This window comes from Paralichthys olivaceus, chromosome 3 (assembly GCF_024713975.1).
Source record: "Paralichthys olivaceus isolate ysfri-2021 chromosome 3, ASM2471397v2, whole genome shotgun sequence".
Classification (NCBI taxonomy): domain Eukaryota; kingdom Metazoa; phylum Chordata; class Actinopteri; order Pleuronectiformes; family Paralichthyidae; genus Paralichthys; species Paralichthys olivaceus.
In genome coordinates this window covers 15921698-15948245 of record NC_091095.1, presented here as the reverse complement: position 1 = coordinate 15948245, position 26548 = coordinate 15921698, and the positions used below count along the sequence as shown (strand labels likewise).

The following is a 26548-nucleotide window of genomic DNA, read 5'->3' as shown; positions in this document are numbered from 1 at the left end:
CTTCATCTCGATGCAGAAATTTGCTTATCCTATTTTGTTATCAATTTATAGAAACATGCAATTTGAATACTGACTATAGTTTTTATTATGAGGTCCATTCCAGTTTGTGTATTTGAAGGAACTTCGTCCTTGTCTTCCAAGCTGCAAAGTAAAGTAGCGTTATATTGAAGTCTAAGTGGCTCAAATCATAGAAAAGAACTCAGTATACTTTTCTGTGATGGCCCACTCATCTTACAGCATCGTAATGGCCCTGTTACTACTAAGTGTGTCTGGTAGAGCAAGCACATTATAGCAGACTACTTAAAACTGCCTGCTATTTGACTCTGGTGGAGAATCGATGCTGTCTCTCACTTAATTGCAGCCAACAATGACTACCACCTGTCATTTGTTCCACTACAATGCCATCCCTTTGTTATCACGATTAGAATAAAAGCTTTGTACCAGTTGCAGGACAGTGTCTCAAACCACTGAGGTTTACGACCGCCCTGTAAGAGACAGCAGAGAAGTAGGAGAAGGGAAGAGTGAGACAGTGAGCAAGTTGATGTGAAAGGATGGAAGACACGGAGGAGAGTGACGGAGACGGCAGACAGGAGGCAGAGAGACAAACGAGAAACTCAAGGACAAGGAAGTCAATAATGGACAACACATGCATCCCTCGCTCTCTGAGATCTAAAAGTGTTTCATCAGCTGCATCTTATCCCCGTGTTTGGAAAAGGCTATGCTGCGAGAGGGGGGCCATTGCCTGCAGAGACAGATGGGTGCCTCACACACATGCACGCACGCACACACACACACACACATATACAGACACACACACTCCCGCTTTCATACTCAAACACACATTTACACAAACACACTTACAATGGTTCCCAGATAACAGCATTTACACTATGCCACAAAAGAGAACCAGCTGAAAACACACACACGCACACACACACACACACACACACAAACACCCACCTGCTGCTACTGGGTCCTTTTTTAAATAACTCCCAGCTAAGACAGAGTGCAATGGAGGTTTAGATGGATGGATAAGGAGACGTGTGATGAAGCAAAATGAGCACAAAGAGAAAGAGAGAATGTGTGAGGTGAGCTGCAGAGCTCCCACTGGCCCCATACGGCCCCCTGTGCCACACCGGCTAAGTGCTCGCCAGACAAATTGCTTTGGCTGGCAGCGTGCAATGAAAACAGCGTGAAACAGGACCTGCGAGTGGAGGAATAGCTTTATTCTTTCCTGCCATTTGGCCCCATGCAGCAACTGTGGGACTGTGGTATGAGAACGACAGGTCGGAGTCAAGGTTTTACTGATGATCTCTGTCTGTGGGGTACGGTTCTCTGCAGTTACTCATCTCCCCCTGCGCCCACATGCTTCGGGGATAATTTTACAGCCACATACCACTGTCCTAGAGTTGCATCTGGGGCTCCTTTACCCGCTGTTTTCAGGGTTTGAAATCGCTCCCCCCAGTTGCCAGTTTCTTTATGCATCCACCTCTAAAGCCCCGGGCCCTTTCTCTCAATGAGGACTGAAAGACGAGCTTGGATTTTTCCATGAGCACCTTCTGCGCTCCTGATGTTCAAGAGATCAAGGAGGAACAGAGAAGAACAGTGTGAAGGAAAAAATATTACTCTATATCAACTCAAATAAGTTGGTAAATTTTGAAAGGATAGCAGCAGGATGTCCAATGGAAATCTTCCCATCATCCTGCTGGTATTAAAAACAAACAATTCCTGTCATTCAGGTATTGTTATGTCAGCTGAAAACATCTATGGCCGCTGCAATTGGCTGAACTGGGCTCATTAGGCTTAATGGAGTTGTGCAGGAATGCAAGGAAAACATCCCATGCAAAGCAAAGTAAATCTAGTGCATGATGAGAGCGGGGAGGCCATGTTTGTTTTTGATTATAAAGAATCCCATGTGACAGGGTCAGACAGCAGAATGTCCCTCTGGGAAAACAGGGGGGGGGGGGGGGGAGAGAATTAGGAGGACAAGGAGCAGGTGGGAAACAGGTTAGTGTGCCAGGAGGAGTGCAGCACAGGGGGGGAATCATGGATGTGTAAGCTATCCCCCCTGGGCCCACAAGTAGAGAAGGCAAGGGGATACGTGGAAAGGTAGCTACCTTTGCGACATAGAAATGAGTACTGGAAAGGAAAACCACTGGTAGCTGTCAGTAGAGCCGTGTGATACAGAGTTGTTGCAGAAGTTTCAATTTATTTTACATGTGCTAGGATAGTTAAATTATGGAGAAAAGAGAAAACCCAAGGGTACAAGGTCAAGAAAAAGCATGAAAATCTGGGTTACTTAGATTAAAAACACAGATCAGGTTGGAGTTTTTTGGAGAACAGATGAAAGTAAAAGTCGATGGAATAATATTAAAAATGAAAATAAAGTGTAGACGTTCATGGGGTGCAGAGGGTCTGGAATCAGGGGCCTAATTACACATGATAGTTTTTTTTAATACTGTTTTCATCACAGCAAAAACAAGATTTCTAAAAACTGTAAAACAAGCCAACAACTCTGTTTTTATTACAGGTTTGATGTAAACAAGTCAGATGTGTTAAAATAGGCTGGGAATGGGCTGTACATTGGTCCACTCTATCTGTTCTGTATGACTTCTATCATTAACTGTACATACAGGAGAGACCTGAAGAGATTAGAGTTCAATGAAATTTATTGCAAACAGAAGAAAAGACTTTGCTGCTTCAACCCCAGTAAGAAGTAGAACACAATGAAATGGGTCTGGACACTTGTTCTGGTGATGAGGAGGGGGCACGAAGATGGGATGTCTCATGATTGGACGTTTAAAGGGAGATGACCTGGTATCCAGAGTGGAGGGGGTGCAGGGGCGGCAGCGGGTTACTTATTGATCGGAGACCTGATCAGCTGATTGTCAGGAGGGAGAGAGAACATTTTCAACTTTGACAACGTACAGCTGATTGGCTCGTGTGAAGTTGTGATTGGATGAAAAGGAGATAATGAGCTGGTGGAGCGTCGAGATAGCGAGTAACCTTCCTGAATGAAATTTCACTACAGCTTTGTTATAAGAATATTTACCTCTCTGATTCCACCAGTGCTTTGCATGAAAGATATAGTTTTTTATCGATATCACTGCTGCTAAGCTACTGCTCCTGCCGAAGAAAGAGTCTGGCATATTTAATTACCTGTAAAAATACAATGTGTTATTTTTACACCTCAGTTTTTCTACCTTAACAAGAATAAAACGTGTTGATTAGTGAGCTGCGGAGGTGCAAGTAGAGGCAGATTTCTTCACATTTGGAAAGTGCCAAAAGTTTTCCCTTTGTTTTCCTTTTTGAGGCAAAGCATCATATTTACCTCACAGATATAAGAGCGGGATCGATCTTCTCATTTAACTCTAGCAAATAAGTGCATTTTCCAAAATGTCAAACCCTGTCTATAAAATGCCAGTGGGACATTTATCTGCAGAACAAACAAAATACATTTTGGGTCATTAATTCAATGCCCAGTGCAACGTTTCTTCTATTAAGTCAGTCAATCTGGTAGACAAACACAGAGGCCTTGAAAATAAAACATTGCAAATATGAAAAAGAAAATAAAATATATAAATTAAGTATTGTAATGGTCCAATCCAAGACTGTAAAATACAAATTTAACATTTGACTTAAATATTTTAAAAGCAAATGTATATTCCTTGTGTATTTGATTCAACTCTCTCAAAAGGTCATTGTATACTTTATTTACAATGAGTGTGATATAAAGTTATTTCAAATATCTAGTTAAAGGCTTGAGTTGATTATTCTCAGACTTCCCCTCCTCCTCGTCTACTCCTTGGAGGCATCGTGTGTCCGTGAGGCCTGTGTTAATCCCAGCCGTCAGTGAGCTTGTTTAATGTTGAGGAGGTAGTTTAGACTCCGCTCTCTTTCAAACGGACAGTGCACGTATCTCGCCTGTCACTCAGCCTCAGTCAAGGAGAAAGAGTGAAGGAAGGACAAATTCCGATGGACAGAGAGAGGAACAAGAAAAATGTGAAAGTAAACAAAGGGAAGTGGGAGGGGGACTGAGGATGATTGAAAATGAGATTTACAAGAAATTGCAAGTAGACATAATTGCTTGAGAGAATACTACAGAGGGAGAGTTAGAATAATTTTAAAAAGAGGAGAAATAGCCAGAGGCCTTTTGGCTCACTTCTGTTAGACATGCAGCGCTACATGGGGGGCAAACCCAGTGACCTGAAGCAACAGAGAACAGGAGAGTCGGGGGGTGGGAAGAGGTAGCGCAAGGAAGCCAATCTGGCATCAACGCAGAGCTGGCAGACGTGTCACAACTAACATCTGGTGCCCGCCGTCTTGAGAGAGACGCTGTTGACGTCCAGTGATCCGCCTTCAGCTCCGCTGCACTGGCCAGGGTTTGAGTCACATCCCTGCCTATGAATGATAAGTACTGAGGGAGGCGGCGTGACCTGATCAAATGGCACATCAGGAGAGAACGGCGCCCCGCTGCTGCCGCAATGCTTCAGGCGATGCCTTCTCAAACAAACAAAGGCTTTTTGAAAGGGCGGTCAAGAGAAACACGCTCAGCTTGGTCCATAATGATGGGGGCACAGACCCTCAAATCACCAGTTGGCCATTTTTGATGAAGTAAAAAGAAACACAGGGTGTGTGTGGGCTTCATGTAGCAGCAGGCGGCAGGTGACTCAGCCTCTCAGGTGTTTTCATACGTATGTATATTGGAGGTATTAGCACTTAGTCCCCAGCTCTCACACCACATTCACCATTAGTCATTGATGAGGACACTTTGAGAGCAGAGAGTTGAGTCTTGGAGCAGGAAGCAAGGGATGTTTTTTTTTACTCATTCCTTATCTCATCCTGACACTGCTCTCTTTATTTCAATCTGTGCTTTGTCTCTGTAGCCACAACACAAAATATAACATTAGGATGAGGGAAGAGAGAGGAAGTGTCTAACTTCTTGTGAATGTGTCTCTAAAAAAACCCACTAACACCCACTAACATCTGGCTTTTGTCTGCAATGGGAATGGACACAATCGACTGATCAGCAGTTATGGAAACATGACACCTGGGTGAACTTATTTGGCTAGACAGCAAGTCAATCATCTTTTTTAAGTGGGTTTGCTGAAGAAAAAAACTGCAAATACCTGATAATTTTTTCAAAAAAGAGATTAAAAGCTGCTCTCAGACCTGCTCTGAAAATTATTATTTGAATTTTCCTGTAGGTGAGACCACAAATGTCTGAGTCACTTTCTGCTTCTGGAAATGTTTCTGCCTGCCTCATAGTAGAACATACAAGTGAGCACATGTGAGAATACAGCAGAAAATTTAACACAAAATTCACAGTGAGTGAGTGGGGGTGTTGGTGACATCTCTAACACGCAACTAACACAAAATTGAAAAAAAACTAATGCACATACATACAATGGATGATAAAGAGGAGCAGATTAAGACATCAACTTTGAAAGACGACATGATATGAGAGCTTTTGGTGATGAGGGCTGACTCCTGTCCTGAAGTACCGCCTTTATGTCATGTCTTGCCTCCCGCATGCTCTACCCAGGTGCCATCCCTCATCTGAATGTTCCGAACATTTTCCTGTTGTTGTAAACAGGTCTGAACCGGACAGTCTCCTGCTGTGTTCTTCATATGTGAAAGACAAAGTCTGAAAAATGTCCGGACACAATTTTTCCAGAGAATATGTCTGAAAAGGGACTAAATTGTTGGTTGTGACAGTGTGTATTTTGTTTTAGAGGATGTGTGTGGGCTGTGGACACTTGCTGGAGCAGATGTTCTGTTCCCCACTGCGGGCAAAGATCTTCCCCCCTCCTTGTGAGAGACAGAATATTCAGTGACTCATTTGCTATTTGGTTTTTATCGTCCAGAAACTCCAGCCAAGATTTTTTTTGTGGGTCTAATCTTGATATTGCATCTGCTGCATATCCATCCTTCCCCCACTGAGTTGACAGCATCCATCTTAGTCTGTCGTTCTCTCCGTCTTTATAACAATTTCCTTTGTTTTCAAACATTGATTGTCAAAAGTACGAGCAGCCAAAATCCAATTTGTCATCTTCACTGGGTGTCTGTCCCTTTCTCACACTCACACACACATTACGTTTTTTATTTTAACCTCTTTTCTTAGTCCATTTTTCAGAAAATGATTCTCCGCCTTATCTTTTCTTTTTCCAGTAATTCTTTTTTCTGTACTCCTGTGTGAAAGCAAAGGTACTTGACACAGGACTGAGTCATTTCATCTAAGTGTTTTATCAATCAAAACTCTATCTCTCTCCATCCACCCCTGTCTCTTTAGTATCCCGGGTTCGGCGGTGTGTGCCTTTGACATGGAGCAGCTGGCGTCGGTGTTCGATGGGAGGTTCAAGGAGCAGAAATCACCCGAGTCTATTTGGACCCCTGTTCCAGATGAAGTCATCCCGAAGCCCAGGTGCAGATGGCTGTAATCAATTTATGCACGTGTGTTCAGGTTGTCACGGGACAAATGTGGGAGTAAAACATTTTTATGAATAGATTGAGCCACAAATCTGCCTTATAAAGGGTGTTTTGTAGGGTTCATGTCTAAGGTTTAGATTTCATATGAAGAATGCAGGAAGATACTGTATCTAGTTTTACAGCCTAGTTATTTTTCACAAGGATACAGCACAGTCATCCATAACTTTCCAAATCAGATATGAGCTTTTGGCTTAGTCTCATTTCTCTAATGTTGAAAAAGAAGATCAGTCTGAATGTGAGTGTGACAGAGACAGTCTAGACTGCTTGATTATATAAATATATCTTCACTAAGGCCTAAAGTAGTCAGAAATGGGACTGCCAAATTGTGGGAATTGTCTGTGTACCATCTGCTAAACTTGTATGACAACGTCCTGTTCCCAGACCCGGTGGCTGTGCCGTTCAAGGATCCAGATTCAATTCGTCCAACTCTTTCCCAGATGACATGCTCAACTTCGTCAAGACCCACCCACTGATGGATGAAGCTGTGCCGTCCCTGGGACAGAGACCCTGGATAGTCAGGACCATGGTCAGGTGAGACTGAAATCAGCCAAACACTCAAACACTTACTCTGTCTATCAGATTTTGAGTTGATACACTGATTAGATTAGGCACTGAGTTGAACTAATACCTCCACCAACCAGTCATGCTGCTCCAAATTACACACAGCAAATTCACATTTCATCAAGATCCATGAAGTATACCCAGGAAAAATGCCAAAAAACACTAAAATATTGCAGTGTTAAAGAAAGTAAAAAAAAATCCAATGTGTTCAATTTTAATGTGTTCTGTTTTGGCCCATGTCCCATTCTTCTGCCAAGTTTCATATATATCTGTTCTCTCTTTTTCCTTGGAAAACAGTGAAAATATCAAAAATCTTTCAATGTTAAAGAAAGTGAAATAAAATGTAGTTGATCAACCCCCCGCAACAAAATGTGGCGGGTTCTTCCCTTTTTCATGGAAATAGTTTTTGTAGAATTTGAATTATCTTGCTTACAAACAAACAAACAGGGTTAAAAAAGACTGGAGATAAGTTATAACACATTTTGAAAGAATTGTAGTGTCACTAAAATTGTATTAATTTTCAAAGAAACTCTTAATGAACTGATAAAGTAATATATTCCTAATATTCCTGTATGATGTTTTGAAGTGTATGAGACTTGATTGCAAACACAGTGATTTCATATTTACTCAAACAAACACATGATCTGTCTCTTCATGTTGCTGAAGTTAAGGCTCCTGTTGAAGTAATCCTGGTTCTGTTGTAGCATGTGGTAGCAGTCAACCAGCTGTAGTCTCACATCAGTGCATGCATCCCTGGGGATTATGAGGTCTGGATGTATGTGGAATATTAATCACCCGGCACAACATGGCTTCAATTCTCGTTCCATTGACTCACACAGGACCGTGTGTAGCTCAGCAACACTCTGCTATTGTTCCAGGACGAGTCAGTTGACTTGACTGATATTATTAATGATTGAATATCTGCCATAATTAGTTTATTATGCAGATTTGATGAGCAGCTTTTCGCTGGGGAATTTATTTAATTTTGCAGTTACTCATAACAAATGTGCATATCATGATTTAAATTCACCCGAGTCAGTGTTTTTATACCCAAGCTAATCAGTTGTAATGCGCTTAAATCATAAACTCGCCTACAGGAAGTTCCTCACTATGTTTTTAGCTTTCATGGACTAAAAGTTCCAAATTAGTGTGATGTTAATGTGACAATCTGTCCTCTCTGTGCAGGTACCAGCTGAATAAGATAGTGTTGGATACAGAAGCAGGGCCGCACAGAAACCGAACCGTCCTGTTTCTCGGGTCAAGCAGAGGGACCATCCTCAAGTTCCTCATCATGCCCAACCAGGACAACACCATCACCAACAGCAATATCTTCCTGGAGGAGCTGGAGGGATTCAACCCTGATAAGTAAGATGTTAAAGCTAACTGAGGGTCAACATTTTTGGGAATGCTTGAATAAGAAGACTGATGTCCATGTCTCATTCACTAACATGGAGGGAGTGGGGTATACTGCAGCCAGCCACCAGAGGGTGATCAAGAAGATTTGGCTTCACTTTCGTACATCTTTTATTTCATTCAGCATCTGTGTTCTGTCTAAATATGAAGCTATCAGTAGAAGTCAGTTAGCTTAGGTTAGAACTAAAAACAGTGGTAAACAGTTAACCTGGCTCAATCCAAAGGTAACTAAATCACCTACTAGCTCCTCACCAGTTAACATGTGTTTGTTTTGTCTGTTTATAAAACAAATAGTCACATTGTAGCTGTACAGGGTGTCATGTGATATCCCTTGCCTGATGTGTTAAGGCTACTGCACAACTAATATTTTAGACCCGATTTGCCCCTTCCGAAGGGGTTTCTCAAAAGGAGGTCACTCTGTGCCGATTATCTGCCCAAATAATAAAATAAGGGGGGGGGGGGGTTTACAAAATAATCTTAAAGCTACCAATTGAGTGGGAACTTCCCCGATCTCAAATCTCAGAAGATAATCGGCTCCAACAGAAACCTGTAATAGCGTGAGAGAGAAAGAGAGAGCAAGCTGACTGGGAAGTGTCGCCAACAGGCCTGTTACGACTAAACACAACAATACATTTCTTATAGGTTGAGTTTCTTAAGACAGAGCCAGGCTTGTGGTTTCCCTCCGTTTCTCACCTTTATGCTCAGCTATGTTAACTGGCTACTTAAACTATTATTTTGCGGAAACAAACATGTATATGTGTATGAAGTGATGTCTGGGATCAACGTATGCACAGTGGGGAAAGCTGAAAAGAAAAGAGTCCCAGAGAGAGAACAAAAAAACTTATAACATGACGTGTTATAAACGCTTTTGTTAAATACTCATAACTGAGCCTTTGCTGAGATGATGCAACCCCATGATGAGAATATTAACAGGACAAACAGAAAGAATAGGATTAGAGTCTAATATTTATTATCAAATCTCAACATCTCCTAATGAGGTGAAGACACACTACAGGACGACATTGGATGGAAAACAACACAAAGTAATGAAGTGATGATAAAATCACATTCTCCTTAATCTAGACCAAATTACACTCAGAAAAAAGTGACCCTTTATCATCAGTCTGTAGCAGAATCATATTTAATATCTGGATCTTAACGAAAGATCAGAGCAGATTAGAATTCCTTTTTTGCTTTTAATCTTTGTTTCCATGCAGTGGAGAGCCGCAGGGCGTAGGAAAGGAGATTGTCGCACACATGCAGGCAGATTTAGCTGCTGATTATCCGTCACCAAGGCTAATTAGAGGCATTTTAAAAGAAAGTACATGTTTCTGAACACTAGCTTTTTGCCATGGTAATTTTCCTCCCAAATATATATATGCAATTTCTTCTGCAATAACGGGGGGGAAAGAAATATTTCTTGAACCAACTGCCTGGAAACCTCCTTCCTGTGCTAGACTCCAATCAGTTCATACTGGTCCACTTCCTATTTAGTTATTCCTATCCAAAATATTTGCCAATTTGTGTCCCAGCATATTTGTTCTGCTTCAGACATGACATGATGAGGGATAGTAATGGCAAGTGAAATGAGGGGTGTGTGTGTGTGTTAAGTGCGCTGGTGTAGCCTGGAGCCAGTGTGTAAGGGATAATTTGATGTGCATGGCGAGCCCACCAGGAGGTCAGTGACAGTCCAGCTATCACAGCTTTCACCAAGCTAATCAGGAGACAGAGCTTGAGGCTACCCTTAACCTCACCTTACATACATGAGACAAAGAAAAGCCTTGTGTGCTGGGTGAAACCCTGGGGTGCAGAGAGGAAGCGCAACTGACACAGTCATCCTTTAAGAGGTCAGCACAGATAGAAATCACTGGTTTATGACTGTCTGCTGCCATAATGGACCAGGAAATGACCTGAAAGAGATGCAACATTAAAGCTGCTAATAGACATGCACTGATCATTTTCCTGAATTTTTTCCAGTAGAGTTGTATATGACAAATGTCTGAGTCTGTTCTTTTGGCCTTTTTTAGGAACTTTTCTCGCCAACCCCCTAGAAAAATGTTCAGAAATGTCATGGGTTAAATCATTTGCAACTACAGCAGGAAAATATCCGGAAGATTCACCACTATTGAGTGGACGTTTTGATGATGTTTCTAAAATGCGACAGACACTAGACTGAAAAACAAAAAAGACAACGAGATTCGAGGGCTTTTGTGATAAGAACTTTGTCTGTGTGCTGGGAACAAAAAAGGGATTTCTGCAGCTGATTTTATACGTCATGTCCTGCCTCCTGCATGTTCTACCCACACCCCTCACTTGAATGTTCTGGACTTTTCCCTGTTGTTGTGAACGCATCTGACCGGGACAATCTCCTGCTATGTTCTTCACATGAGAAACACAAACTCCAGAGTGTATGGCAGAAAACGGCATAATAGAACAGAGTTATCCCCCTCTACCTGATCATGGTCTTCTCTCTCTATTTTCTTTTCACAAGTCTTCCACCTTTTATTTGTCTTTGCCTTTTTTCAGCATTTCTTATAATTTTCCTCTATTTGCTCACTTTCTCCACATCTCTCTCCCTCTCCTTATTGGCTGTGAGGAATGACTCACAGCTCGGCCTTAGCAGAATGATAGATTCCTCTTAATGACTGCAGGCCCTGTCCCAATGTTATTACCATAAACCATCCAGATACAACTGATGCCTGAGTGTACATGGGCATAAAAAGGTATAAATCCGCTGCGCTCAGGCAGGTTGTTGCCGGCCACCGCAGCTTTAAGTGCCAATTAGCTGTGATTCAGCTCCTGGCTGCTGTTTTTGAGGACCAGCTGACCCCTCTGACCTCGACAATCAGCATAGTGCATATTTTGGTTGACACAGTAACATCCAGGAAACACGAACGGTCTTTTTGTACTTTCACTTTTATTATGTTTTTTATTTATAGAGCTGTTAATGTTTGGTTGTGCTTCACATTGAGCCATAAGGAAGGAAGGATTTTTTTTTCTCTCTTCATGCTCAGACTGAGGTCACAAATTTAATGTCCAGGCTCGGTCTGGTAATTGAAATGGCCTAATGTTTTTTTTTGTTTTTGTGTTGATGCCTGTGTCTTTGTGTGTGTTGCAGGTGTGCTGAAGACTCTCCTCAGGCCCGGCAGCTGTTGTCATTGACTCTGGACCGGGCGAGCCACAGTCTCCTCCTTGCCTTCCCCTCCTGTGTGGTCAGAGTGCCGGTGGCGCGATGCCAGCTCTACTCCCGGTGCATGAAGTAAGTCCGCACCAAATACTGTGCAAGCAGAAGTGCAGCAGGGCAGCATAATGGGAAACCTGGTGACCATTCAGGAACTATCTTACTTTCCAAAGTGTCCTTGAGGAAGATTCAGTGAAGACCTTCCAGCTCCAGACTTGCTGCTCACAGCTGACTTTAATTTTCTTGTAACGATAATAATGATAATAGCAACCGTCACCGTGCCCTTGAGCAAGGTGATAATCTGCTAACTGCTGTATAACTGCTGTATAGCCCTGAAATGACTCAAAACACAATAAAAAGCGCCAGTAAATTGGAGGAAAATCTAATAAAAGCTGTTAGTATGATACACCACCATTAAAAGTAATGCTGTATTATTGCATCAGCAAGCAGTTAAAATTTTATTATCGACGCACTGTAATTTTACCACATAATCATAATGATAATTATTTTTGTCTTAATAATACATATTATAAGTAAATAGATAACTATAATGAATGATAATGTATTTCATGAAGATAGTAAACTAGAGTCTCGTAAATACTAAACTAGTGTCTTTCATTTTAATTTGAAATCTATATTACAGCAGATACTGATACTTAAAAAATATTTGGCAATGATATAAGATGTCATTATTTTAATTATTTTGGACACATAACCAATTTCCACAAGAAATTTTAACAACAAAATTTAGCAATTAGTTAAATTTATTAAGTCAAAGAAACCCTTTTGCTAATAAATATAATTGAGGCTTAATATTTTACAGATTGACCATAAACTTTGTCATCATCAACTTAATACAAATTAAATTTTGATGATCACATAGAGGTAATGGGGAGTGATGAACAAATATCTTTACTGGCAAGCTCACTGAGCGTTGATGCCTGTGGCTGTGGAGCATTAGGGTTCACTACACAGGTACACACACACACACACACCAGCACAACACAGTGTTCACTGAGCCAGGTGAGTCATGCACGAGTGTGATTCACACTCATGCTTTCTGAGTTGTGTTAAGTGTGAGAGTTTTATGCATTCAGCTCAGTGTACGAGAGTTAGTGTGTTAGAGACATCTCATCAGCTCAGGTCTGAATTTTTAACCTCTGATGAGTGTTTGTGAGAACTTTTGATTTAGTGTGTTTACAGCTGACGCACTGATTCCTCTCTGACCCACTCTCAGCCTACACGCTCTAATCAATCTTTAATCATTTAACATCTCAAAGCAAATGATCTGCCGTCCAATGCATACAGGGTAAACACTTACAGGTTGACCCTCTAACCTCATCTAACTCAACATGCAGAGCCATCATTAACATCTTATGTTTTGCAATCAAACACTGAGCAAGGTTTTATTGGTCAGCAGTTACTAATCACTGGGCAACTACTTTCTTGCAAAAACCTTTTCCATATATTCCTCAGGCTTTCAGACCTGCATCCAGTATGTTCTTCTTACGGCACCATTAATCATTCACAGTGAATATGTCATTGGCTTTGTGTTTTTGTCAGATCTGTATTATCATTGTGTGGTTGTAAAGAGTGAGCATTTCATAAACTCGCCATGTTAGTGCAACCAAGGACTACTGATATCTGAAGTCTAGAGAGAAGTATGATGTAAAAATACCTAGTTTATCTTTTTATCTGAGTGAACCATGTCTTCTGAAATCAGAAGACACATTTTATGATGGGTACACACCGTCAGATTCAAGGCCATAGCAGACAAATGTGTGCGTTTTTGCAGTGTGGGTAATGCAGACTTTTGCACCAATTGCACAAAGTTCAGGCAGTGTTAAACAACAGAAGTAAAATAAGCAGCTTGCAGGATTGTTTGTAGTCTTTGCCTCTGATGATATATTGTTTGAATGACGAGGACCTTCATTTTGCTGGTATTGTACAGTAATAAACCATAATGATATTACAGTGGCAACAAAATTAGGGAAATAAACCAGTTCATTAATTGTTTCACTTGAAATGGAAAAATCTTCCACTGCATGCACTTAATTCCAAGAAGTTAGTGAATACAACAGTCGAATTGAGAACAAGCCAACATCGGATGCTTTAGTCCGCTCCCTAAATAACAAGATTAAAACAAAACTAACCGAATCCAATGTAAACATTTGGTTTGGACCATGGTCTAGACTTTCAGGTTTTAAAACCTCAAGCAGAGTAGAAAACACAACATTGAGTCAAAGCGATCTCTATAATGTTGAATAACTGAATATTTCTGCAGGAACTGCATCGCCTCCAGAGACCCTTACTGTGGCTGGACTAGAGGAAGCACCTGCTCCTTCCTCAGACCTGGGACCAGGTATGACACCTCTGTTTGTAAATGCAGTACACCACTACATCACACATATATCACACAGTATGTGTCTGAGTTATTCTTCTGTCAGTCTTAAGGTACATGTGAAGTTTCAGGTGTTCTCCTACCATCTTTCACTGTTCCTTCTCTTTTAATATAATTGTTTTTTTTTTAATTTAGTTTTGATTTGTTTCTGCCTTTATTATTCCTGTCAAAGTTATTTTTCTGACAGCACACCCGCAGAGAGTCATACATTATTTATCTGATCTGGAATTCCTTTGCTCTGTCTGTGACTGTTTGGCCTTGTTCAGATCAGTATTACTGTAACATCCATACTGAGACATCCAATCACAAGTGGACAACTCCAAGTTCATCTGTTCACACATGGAAGAATTAAAATGTATCCTGAATGTATCTCCTGTCACCAGCTGCTCTATTTTCAAATAAACACACACATCACTTTTGTTCGCAGAGGCCAAATGACATTGATTGATAGATAGATAGATAGATAGATAGATAGATAGATAGATAGATAGATAGATAGATAGATAGATGTCATTTCTGTTTGCAAAGACCAAATTGCTTTTTACTTAGAGGTAAAGCTAAGCGCCCAGACAATGTGTTTTCTGGATGGATGAATGGACAATGGACATGTCTGGGTACATGTTCCTGAATGTGTGTGTGTGTGTGTGTGTGTGTATTGATGTTTGTGAGCCCTCTCTCCAGTGGCCCGACAGCTCACCTTCAGTCTCTGCTGCCTCCCCCTTGTGAAATCAGATCTCTCTTTAGTCAGACTGCTTACTGAATTAGGTCCTAAAAGCTCATGTGTAGTGGCTGCACAACAGACAACGTGGGCCTTAAAGACCACCTCAGGCTGCCTGCTTATAATATTAAAGGCCTCTGTGTTTGTCTTGATTTGATTTACCAAGGGCGGTCAACTCGACAATTGATTTTGCATTGAGTTACTTTGGATTTCCTCTTTGTGGAGAAATGCAACCTCGCTTTGCAAATTGACGCCAGAGGAGACCTCTGTGATTGGCGTTATGTAACATCAGATTGTAATGTGGGCAGTTTGCTAGGAAGACTTTTTTTTGCATGTTTAATGAATGTAGTAGCTGTGGCTGCTTTACTGGAAGGAAAATGTTGTTGGGTTTTATTGGAGCATGTATGTGTGCTTCTAATTATCCAAGGTCCACTTTATTAACAGTTACTATATGTGCTAATGTATACGCAATGAATGCACCACAGACCATGGGACCAACTGGACACAAAACATTTCTCTTCATTAGGATGATGGTCACTGTTGGTTCACAGCACAATTGGACCCATTCGTTTCAGTGTTTTCTGGACATTAAAAGCACAGATGTTGGCTGTGTTGCAGACTGAGCCTTTAGCTAATTGCAGAATATGTACTTCTCAGTCTCCTGCCCCATCAGCTCAATTCATCATCCTCAGGGGCTTCATGCGTCTTCAAAGGTCGTTTCTGGGCCAAATGGTGCGTCAGCGTTTAAGCATGAAACATTTTTAATGGTTATTTACAACCTTGTGGCAATTTTCCATTTAAATCATAAGCGTCTTCAGTGGCTTTGACTGATTCGTTTCCACAACAGACCAAGACAAAGAAACTTAAGTCTGAACACAGTTGATTTGTGATTTCCGCCCACCAGTAAATCTAAAGACAACCACTTTTTGAAAGTGAGAATCACAACATGCCTGCCTCCCCAGAGGCTTGTGGTTTTAAATAAGCTCACATATATCTTAATGCCCCTAAATTATTACTTAGGCCTGCATCAGATCACCTGAGCCTCTCTGCTGCCAAGTGCTCTCTGATACAACAGATCCTTACTAAGGCAACTCTGAAGTGTTGGGTTACAACTGTGAGTCATGTCTCAGTTATTTCTAGCAGTTTATGTAGAGGATTCATATAATTTTCAGATCATGCATTAAAAAGGTAAAACACACAGTTTTCACAGTGTTTTCTAAAATTAAACAAATGAGACAAAATATCTAATAAATATATATTTACCAAAATGTGAAATATATATACGCTGCATATTTTTATATATGTATATATATATACTCTTTTTTCTATGTGCTCACACACATTCCTACCCATAATGACTCTGCCTGTTCATTGTAACCTCTCTGTTTTCCCTGATACCTTGAAAGCAGTTGTGCTTTTTCTTTGCAAGCACCTGGTCTCTGCGCTGTTCTCATTTCCTCTCTGCTTCCTCTCTTCATCATAATATTCTCATCCCTTGGGTTTTCCATGCTCCACTGTTGCCCAAATGGGAAATTAGTTTTGAAGTGAGGGGGCTGGGGTTTGTAGAAATGTCATAATTTCCTTAAAATAATGGAAAATTTAGGTTTTGTTTTGATTGAGCATTTAACTCATATTACAAATACATTTTTCGTTTGAGCGTAATAGGTTTTTCATAAAGTTCATACGATGACCTTATGGCATTTTTGGAGAATTTAATTTATTTCTATTGAAACTACTTCAGCTCCTATAAATACTTGAGGAAACAAAGTTTATATTTATATCACAAATATTTAATGTGAAGTATGCTGCAATTTAGTGCATTAATTTGCTTAATTAATAACCCTCCAGGCATAAGTGGTTATCTTTAAATTATAACGATGATTATTGCGAGATATTAGGCAGCTCAAGGGCTGCTCTGTTTTTAATTATTTTTTCTCACAGTGTAAACAAAGATTTCAGTGATGTAGGTGTCAAAAGGAACCTGCAGAGATTTATGTGTCTGCGTGTAGCTTGTCCTCCGCCGAAGCGTCGAGATAGTTTCCTCTATCAGAGAGAATCTGTGCTGTGTCAGTGGCCGCGTTGCTTTGCCTCTGTGTCCCCTGATTAATGGCTGTGTCTCTTCTCCTCTGCAGACTGCCATTTGAGCAAGATGTCGAACAGGGGAACGTGGCCCACTTGGGTGACTGTGACGGTAAGAGGAGAGATGTGTGTGCGTGTGTGTGCGTTAAAGCTAATCGCTCTGTTGTCTTTGCCCAGATCGTCAGATAACTTGTGTATCTTCAGGGTAAACAACAGTACAGTAAAAGAAAAGGAAGAGCCTGGCAGTGTCAGTTTATACAGAGGAAATCCACAAATAAACACAGAGACGAGTCCCAGTCTACCTCAGTACTCTCTAGTATCTCATTTCTCCCAAGAGTAACTGCCGAGATCCACCACGAAGACTGAGACTCTTATTTTTACTGCGAACTGGCAAGAAAATCCCTGTGTATGTTTTTAACTAACGTTGTTCTCCTCGCTGTTTACTCTGTCCTTACTTGTACGCTATCTTTGCTTTGGTCTGCTAGATTTTGTTGCGTATACACAGTGGATAATTACATTCAACTCCAGCTTGAATTCCCCCTTGATGTCCCCCCCCCCTCCTCCATATCATTATGAAAATAGAAGTGGTACACAGCAAAAGCAGAATCTCTATTCTAGATACACAGAGGTTTTGGATACTCCCACGATGCCCCCCGTGCTTTGATCTGTGCTCTAATTCCAATGCGTGCAAATTAATCCTTTACTTCTGAAAGTTCCCTGAGTTCATGTGCCGTGCTCCTTGAGAAAAGAGCAGATAAATATTGCATAATCAGAACCTGCGTACAACTCTAATCCTGTTTCAGATGTTTGTGCTGTTTGATGCTGCTCTCTCACTTCAGGTCCTCTGACCGCCAAACCGCAGGGGCTGACCTCTGTAGCCGATGGCAGATATGGTCAAGTTAAGCTGGTTATTTGTCTTCATTAAGCCCTCGTGTAGCTCTAAGACCGGTTTCATTTCCGTTTCATTTAAAACAGGTGCATTCATCTTATTTTCATTCCAGTAGATTAGTCTTTTACGTCAGAGAATTAGGGCCATACTGATGACATTTCTTGATTTTGAGAATGATGTCACAATATTAAGAGAATAAAGTCATAATTTATGGAGGAAGAGGTCATAATGTGACAAGAATCAAGAAAATATTTTTTTAGGAATAACCAGGAAGGAGAACTCATGCTCGTCTGAGTTTCACTCCTTCTGGATCCAAAATCTTGAACCAATCTAATTGTTTCTTGAGAAACTACACTGCATGAACCTAAAACGTAAAGAAATAAAGACTTAATTCACGTTATTTTACAACTATTTTCTTGCAAAATTATGAATGTTCTCATAATTGTATCTTCATTCTTGCACTAATACAACTTCTTTCACACATTATTATGACTAAATGCCCATACAATTTTAATTTTAACTTCTCATTCACTAATTCTCATAAAATTACAACTTTATTCTTTTTTTTGGCCCTTATACTTTGTTGTAATTTTTGGGTAAAATATTATAAACTAGATGAAAACTTTTAGGAATGTCCTCTCCCAGAGGAAACTCCACTTGTAATTAAATGTACAAGTTCTATGATCATTACTCTTCTCCCTGCACTACACCAGTGGGAGACAGATGAACATTATTACTCATGCTGTTGGACTGTTTTACAAGCTCCATGTCTGCCTTGCCATGTCTTGACTTCTGGTGCTCGGTCTTGGGGGGGGTCACAGAGAGTAATGACAGTAATGCTGCAGGTGTAGTTATATCAGCCTCCTGCTATGTGTGCACTGTGAATCACCACACTACCTTTTTTTCTGAATAGATAGTAAAACATCTATTTTCCTCCAGTGATTTAATAATTTGTTAAAAATGACAAAATCAAAGCTGCAGAAATGTCGTGACTAGTCCCAACAGTGAATGAGTGGATACAGTCTCACTCTGTAATCTATCAGACAGCCAGATATACTCATGATGTACTGATGCTTGGATTGTTCTTCATTAGTATGTCTCTTTGGACGAAAGCCAAATAAATGCATGTAGTTGAATGACAGAATGAATGAATTAGAATTGCCAGGCCATCCGTCATGGGAATATAAGACATCTTTACATGATTATAGCTTTGCTACAAATCAGTCATAGTACACGTCAAATTGTTTTTCTCAAAGGTAACTTTGAGTTTCATTGGTTATTTGATGCAAGTATCAGCAGGATATCACGGCTCCGTCCCCTGATTGCTGATTTGCAGTCTATGGTTAAACATGAATCTTTAGCATTTTAAATATTATTCCTGTATTTCTGTCATTGTGAGTCATTTATACCCATCACCTCACTGATCTGTTATGCTACTGAACAAAATATCAAAATGTTGTAACACAAATTACATTTTAAAATAGAGAGTCGTTTAGTATTCCCTCTGGATCACACAGTGGACAAATCCAATTTTAGTCTCCCAAAGTAGCATCCTGACCCATTTCTACACGAAGAAGTAGGAAATCAGCTTTTATCTGAGCACGAATGGAAACAACTTTTCTTAAATCACCAAAAACACAATTTCTTTTTTTTAACATCGTAATAGCTAACCTTGAGAAACACCTTCTTACTAAAAGATATAGTTTTATACTCTACAGCTAGTTAGGTCCAAACTCAGGGATCCTTCACTTCCCACAAGGCAACTTGATAGTGTCTTTCTTTACACTTGAAAGCTCCTTAATATACCTGCCTCATAGGCTGTGTAAAACTCACTGTGATTAATAAATTGACCTTGGCCTGTGAAGTTAGTGGAGTGCTTCTTTAAACTGCCCACAAATATAAAACAGAATATTAATCTTCCGATTTACCCCTGTTTCACTTTGGAGATGAACGTGTGCGGCTCCCTGCTCTCTGTTCTTCTTGGACCGGTGTCAGATGGAGATGTACCGTCCTGCTCTCTGGCCCCGTCTTTGAGGAATCTCTTAGCTGTGAGGCATGTTTGCTCCTGCGTCAGATCCCGTCATGAAATATGCCTAAGCTGCAGTCTGTTGACAGAGGAGAGCTCTGTTGTCGTCTGCTGGCATGGCTGGAACGTGAGCCGGCATCTATCTGAGGGCTGCACCCAACGCTTCCTCTCAGATATTGTGATGAAGTTGGTGCCGGGGCCTATCCGTTCATTATATCCCCTTTTTGTCATTGTCTCTGATATGGATTCTTTCCTCAGTGTTTCCTCTTCCTAGTTAGAGCTTAAGTCCATCATCTTTGTCTTCCTGTAGGACAGATTATTTCAGCCATCTGCAAACACACACAAAGGAAGACAGAGAAACACAATGGCCTTGTTATGACAAACTGTCACTGACACTATTAACACATTAAAAACTGCCTGTCCACCATCGCTGTATTTGTCTGTCAGCGTCTTTCACGGTGAACACAGAAATAACAAACACAGATGCTCATATAACTCTTCAGGGATATGGATTGGTGGGATAGACAGAAGGATTTTGGTTTGTGAATTTTATATCTCCATATTGGACTCATTCCACCTGGTGTACTTTGACCCAGCAGATGGGAGGTGAGATAAGGTCTGGCTTATCTTTCTCTCTTTGGGGGAACTTGGCTGTCTAATTTCCACTCTCCCTTTGCTTAACTTCTCTCAACGAGAAAAACTCTCTTTCTGCAGCTGCACAATACATTTTTCACCTCCCCCTCCAGTCAAGCTCAAATTCCAATTTTTATCAGTCAATGATAAAAATGAAATGTTTTTATTATTATATTTCTTCATTAAAATGATGGTTAGGTATGAGGTTACATAAAGGTGAAGAGTGACCTAAGTCAGCCGGTCCCTGTTGGGGGGTTTGGGTGACTCAAGTGGATCAGAAAATAAATCTAAGCAGTTTTACAGTATATAATAAACCAGGAAAGAAGAAAGAGGCTCTCAAATCTTTTTCAGGGGAAAATTCCTCTTTGGAGTCAATCTTATATTACATTTTCTAGTTGTATGTAGCCGATTAATGGCATTTCTCTTATTTTCCCTGATCTTCTGTGGTACAAATAAGGATGAGGGTATTGATTCTGCTTCTCATTTTCACATATTTCCTCCATTACTTATATTTATATATAAATACAGCGTTGTCACGGTGTGATAGAGGTGGCATAGGTAGAAAGGTAGTGTGACCATTTACAGTAATCAGAGAGTAGGAGGCTGATTTAACAACGACAATGCATTCGCGAAAAAGGGTAACGACAACTTATTCTCCTGTTCGGGGTTCTGTGTACTTCTCTAAACTTTGAATAAGCAGGTTAACAGCTCTCTGTGCAGCAGTGGTGGTTCAGCTTCTGTGGACTGTGACCAACAGTCGGTCTTTACTTGCCACGCCTCAGTTACTACAGCTCACTGTTCCAGTTTCAGAAAGAAAGCTGCAACCAGGATAACAACAGGACAAGCAACCAGCCCTTTCCAGGAAGCTATGCTTAGAACAGGCACTGTAATAGTAGATGAGCACCACAAACCAAATTTCAGTCATTTCAGTTTTGTTGGTTATGGCAGAAACCTCAGAGACAGATTTCTAACAACCTGGGAAAATTAAACCAAATCTGTCTGCATGGTTAGACACTGCCAGATACTGTGAGTGAAAAAATATGTTTTTATCGTTTGGCTGCACCGGCCCCTTGAGTTTAAGCTGGATATAGTTGTTAGGGGGAAATTATGTTGGGCTTTGTCTTTGGAGTTTGTCTAAAAAGTCAGAATTTTTTTACTGTGCCAAAGTCTTTGCTCCTCGGCTGCTTCTCTCCCTCATGCTTCATCTCCCTCCAGCCTCAGTCGGTGCTACACTGATTTCAGAGCCGCCTTGTCGTCAGACCTCAAAGGGAGATGGATGGACGACCTTACTTAGAGCTCAGCTAACTGCCTCCCCTTTCTCCTTAGCCAGAAGAGAAGCAGTTGCTAGAAGGAGAATCGATTTTCATCTCTCCTCTGGCTGATGGCAGTCAAATAGATATCAAGGGTGATTCTGCGGAGGGGAGAGAAATGGGGCCGATAGGAGGGAGGAAGGCGAGAGCGGGAGGGAGAGGGGGTAAATCAGATCAAGGAGAAGAGCGCAGAGCAAAAAGAATGAGTAAGGGATTGAGAGATCATAGGAGGAAGGCAAACTTTGAGGATGGAAAGGGTGAAACGGTTCAGAGGATCAGAAACATGGAGTCATGAGGGGGAATAAGAAAAGAAGTGGAGTGATAAGAGGAGAGCACAGGAAAAAGTGAGGTTGCAGGAGGAGAGGGAGGAGAGGGAGGACGGGTGGCAGGAGGGTAATCACACAGGGAACTGAGGAGAGACGAGGGTGAGGGGCGGATAAAAGCTTCGAGTTGCCGGGAAGGGAGAGAAGCAGCGTCTTTCATGGGTGCTAGGCCGGGGCCGCTGTGATAAATGGACTGAGTGCCATCGGCGTCTCCCGTGTCACAGCACAGTCACCAACCTTCTCTGTGGGCTGGTGGCCAGGCTGTAACTCTGCCAAGGTGATGTAAACCACCTGCCTCCTATCCTCATCATCTATTCTCTTCATATATCATGAAGTGGTGCCCTTCTTCTACAACTTCACCCTAGTGTCTACACTCAGTTTTTTTTTATTTATCGTAAAAATTGATTAAATGTTCATAATGTTCACATCATCACTAAAAAATGTCTTTCTGCAGAGTCAGAGGAACATATGAAATCACTTTAATTATGAGAGGGTAGTAGGAAGTGTAGCCAAGGGTATTGGCGTGTGATTATACATGGTTACCTTCGCCAAATTAAGAAGATTATATTTGTCTGATTGTTTGTTTGTTTGTCTGCAAGATTACACAAAATGTTCTGGACGGATTTCTATGAAACTTGGTGGAAGGATGTGGTATGGATCATGGAAGAACACAAATTTTGGTGTGGATACGGATCGTACATGGATCCAGGAATTTTATTTTCACTTTCTGTAACATTGTTTTTTTACATCTTCAGTGATTTCCCAGGGAATAAATGATGGATCTTGATGAGAAAAATTCCGGCACATTAAGTGAACTGATTTCTATGAGTGTGCGAATTAGAGTGCAGCTTAGGCCTTGTTAAAGGTATTCTCTGCTATAGACTACTATTCTAGTTCTCTTTGTATTTATAAGAAAACAAAGATCACTGTCCCACACGCATGCACACCCACACCTAATACTAGTATATGGATACATGCCGTTCTTCTAAACCTGCTCTGATCAAAGCAGAGTCTGAAAGCACGACCTCTAACTGAGACGATGTGGTGTGGGAGGGAAACTCGGATGAAAGAGATGAGGTCATAGAAATATCTGGGTTCAATTTTGTGTGTGTGCGTGTTAGTGTGTTTGCCTATTAGCCTATATATTCTCTACTTCCTCTCAGGTGCTCATCAGAATAGCTTTGTTGTCGTTGTTTTCCAGTAATTTTGTGAGTCCAAACAAGCACGCTTGCACTGCTCTCAAGTCAGTTTCCCACCTGCTCAGACCACATTTCATCATAAAACTTTTAAACACTTCAGTTAGCAGATGTGCAAACACAGACCTCTCTGGAGCCCATCAAAAAAACAAGGAATTTGCATCTTTTAATGTGACTCTTATCCACAATTGTATTTACAGCTGTTTTAAGTGTTAAATGTTCTAGGTCTCTCCCTCTTTATTTGAGTTAACACATGCAGCTATCAGACAGCAGCACAGTGTGTTTGTTCCACCTGCAGTGTGAAAGTTGAGGGATGCAGTGAAAAACCCATAGTGACGTTCATCGACTAATGGAACTCAGTTGTCCGCAAAACTCCGCCTAGGCCCAACTGTCCCTTTAATTTAATCAAGCTGCACCACATTTCACACAGTCATGATGTCAATCCCATAAATGTGCCTGATACTTTTCATCATCTTTGTTTTTTTGGGGGGGGTGTTTGGTAATAATGCTTGCAAACATACAGTGGGGAAAACCTAACCTCCTTGGTGGAGTTAATTATTCAATTTAATGACACAATCATTATATATATTTCCAGGACATTTGGCTCCGTTACCATTTTCCCCCTTCATCTCATCTCGTAAACAGAGTACACACACTGTGAACCCGGCATACACTCACGCTCAGATCAAAAATGCAGAAGGAATACTGGTGCAACACTGTCTCTTTCATGTGTGTGCTCATACAATTTGGACAGTGCAGCATGAGCTACATCTGACTGCACATTGATTTTAGTTTCTTCAGGAGAGCAGTTGATAATAAGAATGAAACACCAAGAAGATTGTCTGCCCTTTGAGACATGTTTGGCGGTTTTGGGGTTTTGGATTCTGCACCAAGAAATTTCTTGGCCCATTAGGGAAACTGTCAGATTTGACGTGACTGTGCATTAGTGATGCCGGCCCTGACTCCACCTGCAAGCATTTTATTCCTCCTGATAATAATTTACTAATTTCTGCTTCAGTCTCTTTTTCTTAGTTTGTACAGTGCTGCACCTTCGGTCTCCGTTATTGCAAAAATTAGTTGGTGACATCCATGTTTTTACCCAGAGTTTGAACCAGCAGTCTAGCTCATGGAAAAACAGAGTCATTACCGTGTGTGTGTGTGTGTGTGTGTGTGTGTGTGTGTGTGTGTGTGTGTGTGAGCAGTTGTGTGCCCTCTAAATTAGCAGGCTCTTCACAGTGGACGACTCAGTCAGTGTGACAAAGTGCTGCTGGATCTGTCCTGGATTTAGTTTTAATGATGTTTGAGCAGAACAAACTTAGCTGACAGAAATCACCTAACTAACTCTGAATGGCTCTGGTGTGTGTGTGTGTGTGTGTGTGTGTGTGTGTGTGTGTGTGTGTGTGTGTGTGTTTGTGTGTGTGTGTGTCTGTGTGTGTGTTTGTGTGTGTGTGTCAGTCAAAGTATGTTCGATCATTACATTTTTAAGTGTAGACATTTTTAAATTTAGGTTAAGTTTAAGTTAAGGTTCAGTTTGTAGAAAGTCTCCAGGAAATCAGCATCGGTCAAAGTTATACCCTCTGCAATCATGTAGTGTGTGTGTGCGTGTTGATAGGTTACCGTTTCTGTAAACAGGGTAATGAGTCAGATTTGGTTCAGGCGTCCACACGTTGTATAGGATGTCGGATCCACTTACTGCAGGTTATCACGACGTGTCGATTGGCTGCATGGCTTCACTTTTTCCAGGTCGTGACCCCCGCTGACAGGCGGATCAGTTACAGCGTAAGCGTGTTCTAAACACTCTGTCAACGCTCAGCCCTCTCTCTTTTAATTTGCCATGAGGGTCTCTAAATTCCAGAGTAAAAAATATTTATTTAGCTGCGACCCTGGTGCAGCCTCAAAAATGTCAAGTGCCTGAATCTGCCTGCAGCAACGTGCTAAACCTCATTTTCTTTTGCTGTTCAAAGGCATTTTTACAGAAATTACTAAAACTCTGTTTGCACAGACAACTCATCAGCTAAAGTCAACGCTGTAAAACCAGCCATTAAACAGGAGTAGGCAGCGATGTGTGTGTCTGTCTGTCTGTGTGTGTGTGTGTGTTTGTGTGTGTGTGTGTGTGCGTACGCCCACTGTGGCTGCAGAAACATCCTGCTTCATCATATTCCTCCAACTGATCCCTTTCCATCAGATCTGTTTCTCCTCTCTGTTGATAAAAGCAGAGTTTGCCTCTCAGTGAATGCATTCAAACCCCTCACTGACACACACAAGTGTTCACACTCGCACAACCCCTTTTTTTTTTTTTGTTGCCGTGAACTCACTCAGGCATAATGACATAGCTTGTGTTTGCCACAGTGTAGCTACAGATGGAACCAATTATGGTGCTGTGAAAATATTTCCACAAGTAAGGCACTGTTTTGACGGGTGCGACGGCGGCATGCAATCACTCAATAATCGAGGGCCACAGAAACATCAATGAGGTGAAGGCAGATTTGAGATTCCTTCTTGTGGTTATCACTATGGTGGATGACGGCCACCGCACGGCCAGGATGGTCTCGGGCTCTCGTTGTGACGGTCGTAATGTTGAGAGGAACTTTGTGCAGGAGGGAAAATTTTTTGCCAAATTCACAGCTGCGGTCTGATCTAATTCCTGTCTAATTGCTGCGGTTTGGAGAGAGGCCTGGGTCGAAGGAGGGCCCACAAAAGCAGACACAATTCTTTGTATTTACATGGCAGCTAGTTACAGCGCTGGTTTTTAAGTCTGCTCATGATAAATGTGTTGCCCTGTAGTGTGAACCCAACAGAGAGACAGCGACAGCGCAGGAAATGAGAATGAAAGCAAGGGCAGTTCATTTTTTTTCCCGTTTGATGCAGTCTCCTCTGCCAGACAGAGAGAGGGCTCTGTAACCTTGACGCCACGCTCGTCCTGCCTCCTCTCCTAACTCCCTCTGCTGTCACTCCTGCAAGTCACACCCACACCAAGGGCGCAGAGAGAGATGGAAAGAGGGAGGGAGTCGGAGAAAAGACGAGTAGAGATAGAGGAAGTGCGGTGTGGTGCTGAGCATCCCCCAGACACCGGGCTGTGCTGTAACTCACACATCTTTGCCACCCAGAGGAGTTTCTGAGAGGCTTGAAGAACAGAGTTGATCCCCTCAGTGAATACAGAGGCTTCTGCTGATTAAATATGAGGACATATGGTGCTTTATAACAACTGACATGAATGAGTATGTGTGTGTGTGTGTACTTGTAGGAAAAAGAGAAGTAAAATACTGTAAGTGTGTGTGTGTGTGTGTGTGTGTGTGTGTGTATGCGGTTCTCAGAGTAAAGGGATGGGG

General features: G+C 41.4%; 1 protein-coding gene across 1 annotated transcript in view; it reads left to right on the top strand.

Moving 5' to 3' along the window:
• The window catches only part of sema6bb (sema domain, transmembrane domain (TM), and cytoplasmic domain, (semaphorin) 6Bb), a 126899-nt gene that overhangs the window by 83984 nt on the left and 16367 nt on the right, over positions 1-26548 (top strand). Inside the window, exons 11-16 of the mRNA XM_069522194.1 lie at positions 6293-6424; positions 6871-7020; positions 8236-8415; positions 11582-11722; positions 13929-14006; positions 16896-16954. Of these exons, the coding sequence (XP_069378295.1) occupies positions 6293-6424; positions 6871-7020; positions 8236-8415; positions 11582-11722; positions 13929-14006; positions 16896-16954 (740 nt within the window). The remainder of the gene's footprint in view (positions 1-6292; positions 6425-6870; positions 7021-8235; positions 8416-11581; positions 11723-13928; positions 14007-16895; positions 16955-26548) is intronic.